Source organism: Hydractinia symbiolongicarpus, chromosome 10, assembly GCF_029227915.1.
Source record: "Hydractinia symbiolongicarpus strain clone_291-10 chromosome 10, HSymV2.1, whole genome shotgun sequence".
NCBI lineage: Eukaryota > Metazoa > Cnidaria > Hydrozoa > Anthoathecata > Hydractiniidae > Hydractinia > Hydractinia symbiolongicarpus.
In genome coordinates, this window is record NC_079884.1 from 7491190 (window position 1) to 7507784 (window position 16595).

General features: G+C 33.6%; 4 protein-coding genes across 4 annotated transcripts in view; 1 reads left to right on the forward strand and 3 right to left on the reverse strand.

The window, feature by feature from the left end:
- Positions 1–447: 447 nt before the first annotated feature.
- On the reverse strand, positions 448–2066 carry LOC130612824 (uncharacterized). The gene is made up of 2 exons (XM_057434173.1): positions 1977–2066; positions 448–1149 (listed from the first exon to the last, which is right to left on the reverse strand). The coding sequence occupies exons 1-2, from the start codon at positions 2064–2066 to the stop codon at positions 448–450; spliced, it is 792 nt and encodes a 263-aa protein (XP_057290156.1).
- A 711-nt stretch (positions 2067–2777) lies between these two features.
- Positions 2778–4597, reverse strand: LOC130612826 (uncharacterized). The gene is made up of 2 exons (XM_057434174.1): positions 4560–4597; positions 2778–4263 (listed from the first exon to the last, which is right to left on the reverse strand). Exons 1-2 carry the CDS (start codon positions 4595–4597, stop codon positions 3216–3218), a joined length of 1086 nt encoding a protein of 361 aa, XP_057290157.1. The 3' UTR covers positions 2778–3215.
- A 104-nt stretch (positions 4598–4701) lies between these two features.
- Positions 4702–5400, reverse strand: LOC130612827 (ATP-dependent DNA helicase RecQ-like). Its single transcript, XM_057434175.1, has one exon. The coding sequence runs from the start codon at positions 5218–5220 to the stop codon at positions 4702–4704; it is 519 nt and encodes a 172-aa protein (XP_057290158.1). The 5' UTR covers positions 5221–5400.
- A 4937-nt stretch (positions 5401–10337) lies between these two features.
- LOC130612641 (uncharacterized) overlaps positions 10338–16595 on the forward strand; it is an 87745-nt gene continuing 81487 nt past the window's right edge. Inside the window, exons 1-11 of the mRNA XM_057433987.1 lie at positions 10338–11246; positions 13110–13134; positions 13324–13377; positions 13558–13743; positions 13814–13890; positions 14018–14123; positions 14247–14285; positions 14381–14431; positions 14680–15030; positions 15520–15744; positions 16232–16578. Of these exons, the coding sequence (XP_057289970.1) occupies positions 11193–11246; positions 13110–13134; positions 13324–13377; positions 13558–13743; positions 13814–13890; positions 14018–14123; positions 14247–14285; positions 14381–14431; positions 14680–15030; positions 15520–15744; positions 16232–16578 (1515 nt within the window). The 5' untranslated portion in view covers positions 10338–11192. The remainder of the gene's footprint in view (positions 11247–13109; positions 13135–13323; positions 13378–13557; positions 13744–13813; positions 13891–14017; positions 14124–14246; positions 14286–14380; positions 14432–14679; positions 15031–15519; positions 15745–16231; positions 16579–16595) is intronic.

Genomic DNA, 16595 nt, shown 5'->3' on the forward strand with positions numbered 1-16595 from the left:
ACATACGTGTTAATCTTACATTGGTATATCTTATTTATATACAAAGATAGACTTCAGGAAACTTGAGTGTTTGCAAAAGTTTATCTCAAGATGGAACAACCTTTATAAATAGAGTACTTCACATAATCACATAATATAATATATACTTTAGTCACTGAATATTGGTTTTCTCATATTTGAAAGAGTTGCACATATGATTAAAATGTCATCAAAAGACTTGATCAATGAGATGGATAATTCAGTGCTCAAAATTTGAAACAATTTAAGCCTTCGGATCACTTGTTCCACCAATAACCTCATATTTGCGATCTTTTTAGTTTTATCAATCTCCCCTGGTGTCATCTGAGCAGTGCCTTTTCGTGCTGGAGGAACTGAAACACTTATAAAACGGCTTGCACATTCTTCAATTAGCTGGAAACCTTTATCATACATTATTTGTGTATAAGGCTAAAAGTAATCTAAAAATTCACTCCGGATAGTTAATTCTTTGCCAGATATGGAGCCACCGTATGCTTTAGAGATGAATGTAATCGTTGAATTAGGAGCAATACAAACCAGAACTTTCAAAGTATTATGATGTTTGTAATCACTCCAAGTCAGTTTTTGCAAGGCTGGATTTTTTGGAGTCTGAATGAAAAATTCAGTCCCATCTAAAATAGCGAATAAATCTGGCATAGATTGAAATCTTGGTGGTCTTGTATTAACAACGCTTCTCTGTTGTGGTAAAAAAATAAGCAAGGAGAGAACAGCGGAAGATGCCTTAATCCATGTTGAAACAATAGAAGTAACGGAACCCACTGAAATTTCAAATCTGTCAGCCAAATCCTTGTTAAAGAGTCCTACACGTAGTTTTATTAACATCATTAAAAATTCATCAGTACTGCATAATTTTCTTTTCGGACCAAACAATTTGGGATCTTTTTTCAAATTTCGTGTTGTATTACTTGTGCTTCTTTTTAATCTTCTCCATCTTCGTCGAACATAGGGTGAAATTAAACACATTCTACGGTGACTTGCCAATGCTTTGATAACAATATTTTGCTCTTTAATTCTTTTCAAAGCCCACTTATTGACAATGTTTAAATGCCTAACTTCACTCTCAAGGAACAAATTTTCTTCAGAAACTTCCTGCAGCTCGATAGCTTCTGCCTAAGTGACCAATGGATGGAATGGTGTGGAGCATATCATAGCTGGTCCTTGAGTAGATGGTGGTACTGGCGGGTTAAAGTCTGACTCGTGTAATCCCTCTTTAGAATAATGATCTGTTATTGATGCAGTACAGTAATGTGATGATGGTTAGGTGAAAGTATCCACTGGTGAATTTAAAATTGACTCGTTTAATTTCTCTCCAGAATTATTATCTGTAAATGATGAAGCTGAATTAAGAGAGGTATGTGAAGCGAAAGTATCCATAGCGCTTAAAGATGACGATTAATTTTTGTTGAAACTACCTTCTTGCATCTTGGATGTTGTAGTAGCAGTCACATAAAAAGAGCAGGAATTTAGCTTACGTAAAGCGCAGTTTGTTTTTACCGCTACTTTTATTGATAGCCGGAGATATTGAAGCGTGCCCGGGACCACAAGCCGATGGAAATGTTGGTAGATTAACAGATTTTACTTTCAGAGAAGGAGTAAAGTGATTTCACCCAACCTCGTTCCCAGGGCATTTTGCCTTGTTGATAAAGCTGATAGCGGCGAAAAGGCCCTGGAACAGGCTGGTCACATGATCGCTTATAATTTATGATAATTATACCCAATTTATGCATAGTTGTCTTTCGCGGCAGTAACAACAAACATGGTAGCTGGGCTGTTGGTCTCCAGCTTTAAAAAATTGACTCAACATTAGAAAAGATTAGGGATTGTGATATTATTTATATATATAGCTAGTTATTATTATTATATGTAACATAAGACACCAGGAATAGATAGAAATTTAAGTTTTTAGTTGCATGTAAAATACAGGCAAATGTAACTACCTTTACTGATTTGTTGTGTAGCAGACCAGACATAAAGATGCAAATGTCACTAGCTTTACTGATTTGTTGACGTTGTAGCAGATTAGACATAAAGGTAGCTAGCTACCTTTTCGCTAAAGTAATGCAATTAGTTATAAGCCTTTTTTTTCCTTCTGTATATGAAACAGCCTACTATGTTTAAACTACTTTATGTTGAGTGTACAAAGGAATATAGTAACTATATTGTTTTTTTGTTTTAGTTTAGCTAGCTACATATTGCTAAGTTAGTAGTGATAACAGTGCAAATGTTTCAAGTCAGTTTTGGAGTACTTTTGTCAATGTCATCTTCACATTGTAATGGCTGAAGTTGTTAATACACCAACAAAGATATATACTAAACATGCCACTTTACCTAAAAATGAAGTGCTTTGTTGGTTATGCTGTATTGTCACTGCTCAAAACCATGTGACAAAATGTTTTTCAAAAAGTGGAGAAAAAATTTACCTAACATTTAAAATTGAGCAAACATGTGGAATAAGAGTGTCACAAGATGATGGAATGTCTGATGCTACATGTCGTAAATGTATATCGTTTATTCAAAAAATGCATGAATACCGATGTCAGTGCCAAAAAAATCAAAGTTTACATAGACAAAATGTTTCAGTTAAACGTTGTGCAGTTTCTTTACCAAGTAAAACCACATCTGTGGCAAAAAAGAAGCTTTTTGAAAATAAACCTGCTCTCTGTGATGTCACAAACATACAAAGAAATAAAGAAAATTGTGAAAATTCCATGGTAGACTTTGAAGGTAAAATGTTGCTGGAGGTTGAAAGGGATTCTGCAAAACTTTGTAGGAGAACTAAACCATCATACTTACATGATACAAGCTACAATGGCTTACAGACATTTGATTTCGAAAGTTTATGGGAAGAGTTAGAATCAAATCATTCTTTATTGTTAAAAATTTTGCTAGCAAGCACTGGTAAATTACACCAACCCTTGAGTAATAGTTTAAAAGTTAAACTTTGTTTTGTCTATTCAGTGTTAATGCAGATTAGATGGCATATATATGTTTTTATTTCAAATTTTTGGACAGTTTGTTGCGTGAAACTAGTATCAAGAAAAAAAATATATACACTCTTTTCATAAAGCATAGATATAAAAGGCTGGTCATACTCTTCTTTAAACAATATAATACTTTACTGACCTCTGTAGGAAGACTTTTGATATTTTTATGAAACAAAGTGTATATGTATTTTCTCAAAAATACTTTGACAAAATATTTTGAACTTCTTTAGCAATGTTCTCATCTAACATGGATAAATCAGGGGCACCTGTGTTTGATTGTGAGCTTGTGTAACAAATGTCAGCGGCAAGCTCTTTGGGAGTCCCATACAAAAATATCGAATTTTCTTCACTAATGTTAGATAGGGCCATACATAGTTCCTTATTTAATTCATTTCTTAATTTTGCTGTTAAACGAGTTCTTACAGTGGTTGGTTTTTCTACCAATTCCACTTTTTCACAGATTGAACAACATTTTTCTTGAAGTTCGTGCTTGAAACCAAAATGTTTTTGAATATGCTCCCTTAGGCAAGTTGATGTCTGGCAGTACAATTTCATATTTTTATCCACATTTGTTTTATTTGCCGAAACATCGGAATTATTGTAAAACAAAATAGCTGTTGCAGGTTGCCCACTTCTGCCAGCTCGTCCTATTTCATGAACATAAGCTTCAAGATTGCTGGGTGGGGTAATGTGGTAAACATTTTCTACATGTGGAATATTAACACCCATTCCGAGCGCAGTGGTAGCAAAGATAACTCTGATCCGTGAGTTCTTCTTAGAAATTTCCTTTATGATAATTTGTTTCATAGCTTTTGTCTGCGGTGCATGGTATTGACAAAACAAACGACTAGATGGTGTTTTTTCAAATCCCACGTATTGAAATGTGCTTAAAATTCTTTCAAATAGATTAAAGCCAAGACCACAATATTTTAATTTCATATAAATGATTGTCATTGGAAATTGTTCTCTTACTGAATTTAATGAATTTGCTATAGGTAACAATATATTCTCATAGCTTTCGAATCCAGAAGCATTACTTTTGCAGATCTTTTTGTCAAGAAATATGTTTTTGCTGTTGGGATTTACTCTGATAACTTTTGCTGTTGACATATTCAATGACTTCACTAAACTTGTTATATGATGAGGTGAGGCAGTTGCAGTAAGGGCTAACATAGATGCTTTTGGAAAATAAGTGCGCACTGTGGAAAGTTCTTTAAAATCTTTTCTAAATTCTTCTCCCCTGAAATGTATATTTAGATATTTTATTGGTTAATTTTTTTTTATATAAAAGTACATAGTCCTTTTTAGAGCAGCATCTTATTAATTTATTTTGTTATATATTTTTTATTAATTATTTTCTTTGTCAACCTGACAAAGAAATAATCGAAACGTAAAATCAAAATGAAATGAATAGTTTTTTTTGACTCCATATGTATAGCTAGCTATTCGAGGTAATTTAATGACATGACCAGCTATTGTACAAAAACCCAATCAGGACTTGCACCCGAACCGCAAAGTTGCAGGTAGCTTATCTACTTTAGGTTTTCCACAATACAGTACACATAGCTAGTCATAACATTGTAAATTACTTTAACTTAGTCAAAAATGTTTCTTAGATGTAGCTAACTTGTTCTTAAATATATATATGAGAAGAAAAAAACAGTATATATATATATACTTACCAAAATTCTACACAATGGGTCTCGTCAATAACAATTCCAACAACATTATCTTGATACACAGTTGACTTTAATAAATTTCTGCCTTGCTCGGAAAGTATTGCCTCTGGATGAGCGAAGAATAGATTTATATCCCCTTCTTGCACCTTTTTTGATATATTGATTTCTTCATGAGTTTTCATTTCGGCAAACAAACTTTCATAAGAGCTTGTGGAACTATTATTGCAATAAAGTGACATTGCTGAAATACCAACACTGTTTAAAAACTGCACTTGGTATTCTATAATTGAAGATAAAGGACACACCACAATAACGATATTCCTTGTACTTTTTTGTGGTATAACGTCAGGAAGAAGTTGAAAAATTAACGACTTTCCATAACCCGTAGGAAGGACAGCTACAACATCCCTGCCCTTTAAAAGAGCTTCAAAACATTGAACTTGTTTAGGCTTAAGGCAGTGAGAAGGAAAACCTTCGTGCAAATTAAATACAAAATCCAAACGTTTCAACACATCCATCTTTTGGCTATCTCCTATCTCGCTTGTATTAATGCGTCTCTGTTAAAGCTTGAGACGAGCGTCAAATTTGCATCTCATTATCTCTGGAATTTCAAAAATGCCCAGTATATCTGGGCATTTTTGTATCACATGACCAGCCTGTTCCAGGGTCATTGTTGGCCACTCCGAAATAACGGCTCAGGGGCCATGAGACCCTGGGGACGAGGATGGATTTCACCAAAACTGTAGAGGTTTGACAAATTGTTTACCAAATCTTACGGCTTTATTTTCGGGAGAGAAAAACTCAATTTTATCTCTCTCAGAGACACATATTGTACACGAAAGCGATAGCTTGTTTTGTATTCCGGGGTTCTAGTATGTAGAAAAGAGACGAAAAACTGGCTTAGGAGGAGGTGTTGCTATATACGTATCGGAGAATATAAACTGGAAACGATGAGAAGACCTTGAATGTGAATTTTTAGAAAACATTTGGATCGAAATATGCCCGGAAAAAGCGAAACATTATCTAATTTGCTGTATGTACCGATCCCCGGACAATTCACTTCACTTACACAAGAAGTGGAAAGAATATTTTCAATACACGCTTGAGACCGTTAACGACCTATCGCTAGAAGTTATCATTATGGGCGACTTTAATGTTAACTATAAAAATAAAAATGATCATTCAGAATTTAAGGAGCTAATGGCTGTCCAGGGATTTAAACAGTTGGAAACGCAAAGAAAAGTTGGTAATGCAAAAAACAGTTTTCACAAAAACCTCCTTATCGAGAACGACAGTAACTCAAGAAAATTTTGGAAAATTATTAAAAGAATTTTTCCAACAAAAGGAAAGTCGGTAAACAATGGCACATGCACATCGGCTGCAGAAAACTTAACAAAAGCTGGTAGTTTTTGTTCATATTTTTCCACATGTGCAAATAAACTTAAATCTGTTGCACTGCCAATGAAGGAATTTATATGGAGTAAGCCAAGTCAAGTGAATGAAAATACGAACTCTGTTTTTGCGTTCACTTACGTTTCAAATGTATTTGTTGAAAGTCAGCTGAAGAAGTTGCAGCGCAAGAAAGCTACAGCTTATGACCAAATACCATCAGGACTTTTAAAAGACGGGGCCACAGCGTTATCAAGTCCCTTATCGTTCATCATCAATTTGTCGCTAAAAACAGCCACCATACCAACTAAATGGAAGTTGGCGAAAGTCATCCCACTCCACAAGGGTGGGAAAATGGACGAAATGTCAAACTATCGACCGATCTTCATCCTACCGGTTATATTTAAAATAATGGAGAGAGCTGTTGTGAACTATCTTGAAGAAAATGAAATTTTAACACCCAACCAATAAGGATACAGGAAGAAACGATCTACCGAATTAGCCACACTCTATCTGACAGAGGAAATCAGGAAGGAGATGGGCAAAGGGAATTCAATAGGTGCGCTTTACGTTGACCTGTCGAAGGCTTTCGATACTTTAAGCCACTCCATTCTCCTGTCAAAACTAAGAAGTTATGGAGTCAAAGGTTTGTCACTAAACTGGTTCGCAGACTACTTGTTTAACCGCGCCCAGATTTGTGAAGTAAATGGTCAATGGTCTAAGCCTAACCCCATTGTTTGTGGTGTACCACAGGGGTCCATTCTTGGACCCTGTCTCTTTTTAATCTACTTCAATGATTTCGAAAATTGTTTGAAACATTCTAGAGTATTAAACTTTGCGGACGATACTTTGTTATACATTAGACGAAAAACAAGCCAACAACTTGAGATCGCTTTCAACGCTGAATTGAAAAACGTAGACAGGTACTTCATTGAAAACAAACTTGTATTAAATCTGAAGGCTGGAAAAACCGAATCGATGATATTCGGCACTCGCAAAAATTTGAATAAAAACGGATCAACCTTGAACTTGGAAATCAACGGAAAGCTAATTAACGCAACCACCGAATATCGATATCTTGGGACTGTTCTCGACCAGACTTTGTCAATGAACCATCACTTTATAAGTCTTTACAAGAAAATGTCTGCCAAGCTTCGTTTACTACTCTCATTGAAATCCAACTTAACGAACAATGCCATCACTAAAATCTATGTCGGAATGCTGCTGCCAACGTTTCTTTACTGCTACACTACAAACCTGAATCTTACCAACGGCCAGCAAAATAAGCTTCAATCGCTTGATAGAAGAATTACAAAGGTGACAGAGAAACGTCAAGTACCGATTATAAATGAAATAAAGAAACATGCTGTCATGCTCGTCAGAAAATGCTTGGAAAAAGCAGTGTGTAGCAATTTTGAAGATTTCTTCGAGATAAGATCGCACAGCAGAAACACCCGAAACAACAATTACTTAATAATTCGAAAATCGGATACTTTATTAAGTTTCGTAAGAAACACTAAAACCTATTTTAACCTGTAATAAATTATTTTATGCCTTATTGTAAAGCTAGTATTTTTAACTCGTGTTTTTAACTGTTATATAATAATAATATTTTATAATTTTATTTTTCACAGGACATATATTAGGAGCAGTTTTTTAAAATAATAATAATAATAATAATTAATAATAATAAGAATAAGAATAATAATAAGAATAAGAATAAGAATAAGAATAAGAATAAGAATAAGAATAAGAATAAGAATAATAATAATAATAATAATAATAACAATAATAATAATAATAATAATAATAATAATAATAATAATAATAATAATAACCCATGTGAAAGATAGGAACAGGATTTTCTAAAGTTGGCTCACTATACTACCAACAAAATGTTCTGGACATACTCTCTGCTTTACTCCAACATAGCTTATTAGGTTTCCTAAGGCTCATCCGAAATATCATTGTCTTCCACTTGTCCCTCATAACACGTCTTTTTTGGCAGATGGGAAAGTAAACAATCTATAAAAAAGTATAAAGTTTATAAGTCAAGAGTAAATATAACAAAAATGAGGGGTTGTGTTTGTTGTGCTTTGGGAAGGGAAACAACAACTAAGAAAACAACAAGAATAGAAATGGTAATAAACCACAGCTAACAAGCGAGAAGAAAAGACAAGGCCATAGTTGGCTGATAGAAAGAGAGAGTAAAGAGAAGAGAGAAGCAACGAAAGAGTAGCTAGCAGGCATGCAACAAAAAAGCTTACTCGAACGGTGCTTTGCAGGAGCACGAATGATGAAATAAACCTTCGTGAATTGAACATTCTGTGTCTTTCCATTTTTCTAAGGAGTTTTGACTATTTGTACATCCTAAGACACAGCAATTGGTCGATCTTTTTCTTTTTATCCCCGCCGTAGCCATATTTTTTACAACACTAATGTTTTCGTTGCCTCCATTTCTGCGCAAGCATCTGTTTGGGATAGCATTACGTAATGTTATATGATGCGCGCGAGAAAAAACACGGCACTATGATTGAGTGTATTAGTAAAAACATTCAAACATCCATATAGCTACTATAATTTTGTTGTTTTAATGCAGACAAGTCGTGGATGCCGACATACGTGGAAGACATTCCTTCAGACAATGTATCAGGAACTGAGATGCATATTGGAATATAAATATATTGACAAATGCTAATGCTTAAATTCGTCTAACAGATTCATTGTTAATCCCGCTGGGTTTAACATTGAACTTTAAGAGTTCTTTAAATTTTTAATTCAACTTTCTCTGGCTACCTTTCTTCTTTTTCTTTTGAGGAAAAGATTTTGAGGATAAAAGGAAATCTTTAGGAGATGGATTTTCAAAGGAAGAAGAACTAAAGAAAAAACCCTAAAAATTTTTTAAGGGTTTTTTCTTTAGTTCACAAGTTCACAACAAATTTTAAGAGTCAGTCATGTGTTTGCATGTGTTTACAAATTGTTGGCTGAAATAAATTCTTGTGAATAAGTATAAAGAGATCATTTTCTTACTTGCATGTAATTTTGCTATGATTTCATTCCAACTTTATCCTCTCCCTGTCAGAAAGGTTTGACCTACCATCCCTCTTTTAATACTAGATTCCTAACCAATTTACTTATTTATAGACAATATTAAATTTTGGCTAATCTGGCAATTTAGGAGTTTTTTGCAAGAAATATTTTTTTATATCGGGTATTTATTATTAACTAAAAGATTATATATGTCAAATGTTGATGAAGATTTTTGCAAAAACAGTTTTGCTGATGCTAAAGATTTAGTAATTTTAGTGAAAGAAAAATCAGTATTGTCAAATAACAAAAACTTTATTGTGGATAAAAAATGAAAAACTTTGTGGTAAAAATTTGTGGATGCTGGATTTTAATTTTTTTGGTAAATTTAAGTTTAAGGTAGATGTAACTACCAGCTAACATAATAATATAAGAAAAGTATTTACAGTGATGTTTTCTTTGTCCCTGCGCACTGGCCAGGCTAACTAAAGCTAACTGGCTTAAACTACACCTATCTTTTGTCAGCTATTTAGCTAGCTAGTTAGCTAACTGCACTTGCGTTGTATTGAAATATAGTGGTAGTAACTATTGGGGACAGTGCTTTTAAAAGATAACAATAAAAATTAGCAATGTGGTGCCAACAATAACATTTCTTTCTGGTTTAACACGTCGGACACTTGACTTTAGCTAGGCTAATCTTAAGACGAAATCAACAGTCTTTAGTCATTAATAACCTTGGATTTTGTGCCTTTTGGATACAACACAGTCCATAAACCATTGAAGAATACCCTTCTTTAATTTTAGTGTTATAATAGAAAAGCAGGGAGGTATAAAAGTTTGCGCTGCATGAAATTCGGTAAAAGCGCAAATTTTCTTCTTCTTAACCAAAGAAATCTGTCAGCCTGAGTCTTGTTAAAATTCCCCATAATCTATCATCAACTTTACAGTGCTCTGCTTGCTTTATGCATGCAGTACTTTAAACAATCATAAAAAACAATCGAATTATCAATGAAAGAAGAAAGATCTATGAATTATTCCACTCTCGAAGCACAATGTATGCCACTTTCTTTCGAATCTAGAATCTTGAAGTATGTACGTTGATTGTAATCAAACCGAAGCTTCATTGCTCTAGAGTTACGGATATAATCGACAGTTCTGGTTATCAATATTTTTGGGATTTTCCCGAAACCTTGCCTACGCGCTTAATTAATTCTGTTGTTGTTGTTGTTGTTGTTGTTGTTGTTGTTGTTGTTGTTGTTGTTGTTGTTGTTGTTGTTGTTGTTGTTGTTGTTGTTGTTGTTGTTGTTGTTGTTGTTGTTGTTGTTGTTGTTGTTGTTGTTGTTGTTGTTGTTGTTGTTGTTTTAATGTACCATCCCCTGTCTTTTTAACAGAGAAATTTTTAGTTTATAACATTTCACGCTGCAGAAAGGATTTTTTCGCACATTGCTAAAAAAAGTTCATAAAATTGCCACTTTATTTTTACATCTGACATTTCAAAGCTTGGCTGCCCAAGACTGACTAAAACATTCGTAACAATTCATCCATAGAATATGTAAAAGTATGTAAGGATAACAATCGCTTTTGTATTCCAGTAATCTGTAATATGAACTACTCCCTCGAAACTTCTTATAACAAATAGCTTTTTTTCATATCCATTTTAGTTCCGCGAAAAACAAACGGAACAAAAGCTAAGTTGGTGGGTTACTGTTTCCTGGTTAGTTTCTATAGTTTTGGAAAAGAAAATGCGAAATAGCACAGTTAGCATAGTTAAAATGAGGTACAAAATCTTTTGAAACCCGATAGGAATTCTGTAGAAGGTTTATCTACAGCCCACTAGCTACGTTAATACCAACATTATTACGAAAAATCATATTTGCATTAGCATTATTTACCTTGGTAATATTGTTTCGAAGTTTACCAATGTTTAGTTTCGAGGTCTAGGGTTAAATAAACATTTGACGTAAGCATTTTTGAAGCTCTTTAATCTATATTTTGCGGTATTTTCTGATTAGATTAATTGAGACTGTCCTAGTGAAAGCATATAATTTAACGATCACACATATCCAACAGTAAAATGAATATGGTACTCCACTTCACCCTCATCTTATCATACTTCTATTACATTAAGGTAAATTTTTTATTATTATTTGCTCAGATTTATTTCACGTTAAACTTATTACGTAGCTATTTACAGAAAGCTGGACTAGATCATGAATTAAGTACATGTGCTAAGCATGTGTTCTACTTCTTGTGCTGGACTATATCATGAATTAAGTACATGTGCTAAGCATGTGTTCTACGTCTTGTGCTGGACTATATCATGAATTAATTACATGTGCTAAGCATGTGTTCTACTTCTTGTGCTGGACTATATCATGAATTAAGTACATGTGCTAAGCATGTGTTCTACTTCTTGTGCAACACTTTTAGTAAGCATAGTTTCCTGTTTTGTGGTAGAATTGTGCGCCTTTCGCCGAACAATCAAATATCCTGGCGAAAATGTTCTCTGAATTGAAAATTGTCTTGCGGCGATTCAGATGTGTAAAATTAAAAACTAAAAAAAAGCTTACAATTCTGTCTATAACATACTGCTAAAATAAGGGTGTCTTATCCTCTCTATTTGACGCCCTGAGCGTTTAATTAATTTTCGAGATTTTAGCGTGGGCGGTAATTGGAAAGAGGCGTTTATTAAAAAAAAACTGAAAGTAATAGATTTTATATTCTTAAAAAAATTATTTATAAATCTTAGATTTCTACAAAATCATCCTCATATTCTCTTGATCTATTATGTTAAATTTAACATTTGCTTCTTTGATATTGGAGTCGGTTGCTGGAATGGCTCCTCATCAAGACTCTGGTCGTTCAACAGAGTCATTTGATTCTTTAATAATTGTTCACCAGCGAGGCATGGTTGCTTTTCTTTGAAGCAGTGAATTAAATCATCATCACTGCAGTCGGCTTTGAGATTTACAGCACATCCTTGGAATGACTTTAGGGTGGACCTTTATTTGAGAGGGGCGTTAAATAGAGAGTGGTTGTTACGTATAGAGAATGCGGCATATTTAGTAATAAAATGTAACCGATTTTTTCTCGGAATCCAAAGGCAAAAACAAAGAATTAGGTTCGTTTAAAAAATGTGTATTTTATTTGATTTAGTCAAATAGTATATTCATTATTTCAAGGCGCGCTTTTATTTGTAAGTAATTCTTTTCTATGTTAAAAACTTATGTTCTGTAGATGATTCAAAATGGCTTTGCTTCTGTTTGTACTATATGTTTTCAAATAGCTTACAAACAAGTTTTTTCCAAGAAAACGCTGTGAGAACGTTTTGTTTTCAATTGTGCAATTTTTTAAGCTTTTAGAAATGACGTAGAATTGTTTGTCATGAACGTAATAACTATCATCATAGCGTCATGACCTTTTATGGTAAGCCGATGTAGCAACTACTTGTAAAAACTTTTTAATTCATCAGATTACCTAAACAATTACTTCGAATGACAGTTTTGTCATATCGATTATGTGCTTATGTCAAACAGTGAAAAATCTGTCAATCGCTGTTCGAATATATCTCATAACAGAGTCCTTTAAATAAGAATAATTTTCTAGTTAAAAAAACACACAAATAGTCATGAGACGAGTTAAAGACTCAATGCAAAATAAAATTTGATAACGGCACATTCGCTGGTAAAATTGTTTGCGACAAGTGCGACAGTGATTTTCTGTTCAACCTCATCTTCTTAAGGACCACGAATGATGAAATTATATTTTCTACAAAGGTTGCTTTCTCATTCGTCACACATGATGTACTTAATTCCAGCTGACATAAAAAAGTTTAAAAAAATAATCTGACAATAAAGCCATCTGATTGATAGTCAATACATGCGTTGTTTATGAAATACGTCATTTTTTAACATCATGCAACGACAGCATAGGAGCAAATGAATTTGATTGTAACACATTCTATTTATTAACTTTTGTGCATATTTTATAGGCAGTAAAGAATCAGACAGAAAGAGGTAATACCAATATGTGTTTTTGTTGTTGCTAGTGTGTTGTTGTCAGTGTTGTTTTGTTGTTGTTGTTGTTGTTGTTCAATTTGTTGGGTTCTTTTTCTATCTTTTTGTCTTTTTTTCAAGTTTGCATATCAGTGTTGTCGTATTTTAATATAATGGGTTTTAGTTTCATCCAATTTAATGTCTATCTAGGTACAAGCAGCTGCTTACACTATCTTTTCCAAACACAAGAAGCGTCTAGTCAAAGTAAGTGGGATAAGTTGCTTATTTGCTAGTATACCTTCTTACGAAATGAAATAGAGATTGTCAGTCTGTTTTTACTGTAATTGTAGAGTTTTGCAAATACAAACTTTGAGTGCGCATTAAGAATATATGATGTCAAATCCAATCAGTTTAGGTTTAATATCTCAAATATTTCTTATTTAGAAAAATGCTTTCAAATGTCAACAGAGTTCTACAAAATAAAAAAAAGATGTTTCAAAGAGTATCGTAAGACATGCAGCGGTCCCACAATGCTGCGAAGACTCCTTGTAAAGGCCAATAACAATCTTGGTACCGATAGCTTTCATTACCTTCTACGACTCCATACGTCAAAAGAAGAAGATAAAAATGGTAGGTAGCTGCTCGTTACGAACTTTAAAGGAAAATAAAATGATATAATTAGATGCACCGTGTGTTTTAGGCTGCTGGGGCGCTTTACTTAACTATAAAACAACTGACGGCGACGTCAATAAATGCATGTACAAAAAAAACATGAAAGTGAGTAAGGTCAATTGTATAGTTTGAACGTGTTTGACCAGACTGAGTATATATGTCCCTAACACTTGAAATAAATGATAAATAATTATTCATGTCTTGATTTCTGCTCTGTTTAAATTCATAATAGGGAGACTCGGACTTTATATTTTCATTTTACACAAACAAAACTTATGCATTGAATGTAACATTGTTACCGACTGGGAACATGATATCAACCACTTGGACATCACCAAGTAAGTATTTAACTTGATCATTTTTGTATCATTAAGGTAATGTTCTCTAAATTTATGCAAGCCATTACTTCAGCAGCAGAATCATACGTATGCAGCGTAATGGTACACAAATTTTGTTTATAGGTCATTGCCAACTATCCGCTTCTTCCTATATTGGCGAAGGTAAGATTTTATTCGTGGATCGCTATGTTAAAAAAATTGAAAAAAATTGATCAATTACTTCTTTTTTGAATCGTAACTTTTTTTATCTTCTCTAGTTATTGCAAAGAAGTTCAAATCTCATAATTACTGCTTTAATAAAGGTCCACGTAAGTATTACTCCCAAGTTTGTTATTATCAGACGGAAGTCGTTAAGTGGCAACAAGTAGTACTCCCGTGTACTTTAGATATAGTGGCAGCATCTTAATTAAGACAAATGAGATATTTAATGCCCTAAATAAGGTTGCCCTAGATAAGTAAACTTTGTGGCAAAAAAGCAAATTAGGGCGAATGTTAGAGCATGTCATGTTAATTTTTTTCTTAGCTGACCAGACTGAGTATTTACTTTTTTTCTTAGCTGGTTTAGTAAGCACCTTTGCAAAGATGCAATGCGAGAAACATGGTTATAATCAGTTTGAAGTCATAAACATGCTAACCAAGCAACTCCAAGTGACCAGTGATTGCAGGTTCCGTTTAGTGAAAGGGATTGATCACGAAAAAAAGGGAAAATCAAATCAAGAAACAACAAATCAGGAAGAATCAAAAGACCACTCTTTGACAATTACTTTTATCAGTGTATCTATATTGTTTATTCTTCTTGTAAGCGCAGCATATCTTGTTGTACGGTATAGAAGGAAATCAACTATATTGCTTGCAAAGTCCCAAGATTGTCTTGAAACACAAAGATTTGTCCAGGTCTCGAAATCAGGTAGTCTAACTAAAGATCCATACATGACGCATATTTGACATGCTCTTCTGAATACGATTTGTCGATTTTTTTTTCGAATTTACGATACGACAAGTTGTGTACGTTATTTTTTGTTTTTTTTATATAAAGTGCAGATAAAGAGGATGTATTAGCGCGTGTTGTAATATTTGCGGCAAGAAAGAGTAAAAGAAATTAAAAATAGGAGATCGGACAAAACAGTGTCCATTGAATTGAAATTTAAGGCCTATATAATCGTTAAATCCCCAACTTCTTTCCATTCCTATCTTAGCGCATTATAAAAGCTGCTTATCTAACCTATTGCATCTGCAAAAGTAGCACTTTACCATAAAAGACCTCTGTGGTCATTCATAGGCTTTCAAAGATTCAAAATAACGTTCACAATTCAGACCGTTTATGCATGAGCAGTTGTAATATGTTTTTACAAAGTTAGCTATACTACTATAAATAAAGATATTTTGCGCTATTTAGATAATGGTGGTACATCGGTTATGATTTTAAACCGCCCTGGATGTGAGCTTTTGGAGGAATTTCTTTGCGATTTTGCCTTTGTACTCAGTTCTTATGGAATTAGCGTAAAGATGGCATTACTCGAACAAAATGAGATTGATGCGGACGGAGGAATAGCCTCGTATATGCAGAAACATATTAATAAATGCGACTACATTCTTATTATGTGCACGGAAAACACAAACGGTAAGTATACTAGTAGAAACAAAAATGACTTAAAAGCACAAGGTATGAATGTTTTGTTCACAATGGATGAAGGTTTTGTTTACAAGGATGAAGGTCTTGTATACAAAAGGATGAGGGTTGGTTTTGGTCACGAGGGATGAAGTTTTTATTCACAAGGGATAAAGGTTTGGTTCACAAGAGATTGAGGTTTTGGTCACGAGGGATAAAGGTTTTGTTTACAAAGATGAAGGTTTTGTATACAAAAGGATGAGGGTTTTGTTCACAAGAAAGAAAGGTTTTGGTCAGAAGGGATGAAGGTTTTGGTAACAAACGATGCTGTGCTTTTGGTAACATTGTGCTTTTGGTAACAAAGGATGATGGTTTTGGTCTTGATCGTATTCTTTTATTTACTTTGTCTTCACAGAAAGTGATGATAATAAGAAATTGAATTTTTTTCAAACGAAAAATAATATTATTGCAAAACAGTGCTTGACATTTTTATTTCTAGAAAAGGAAGAGATTATAAAACACAGGCCTTACGAGTTTGCATTGAAAATTATTGGAGGATTGGCATTTCATCAAAACGACTCTTCTCGTTACATTCCAATGTATTTATCATCGTATAAAGAATCAGTCAACATCATACCATCATTTTTAAATGCATCAACATCGTTTGGATATCAGTTGCCACAAGATATGAAAAAGTTACTTTTGAGAATTACAACTGAAGAGCAGTTTCAAGCAACCAGTGAAAGGACGGTGAAAGATGAATTTTTTATCAATAGAATGAATGAACATAGGAGAAAGATAATTACAAAGGAGCATCCGCATTGCATTAAAGAATACTGCACAAAGGTATGTTTCGTCACACA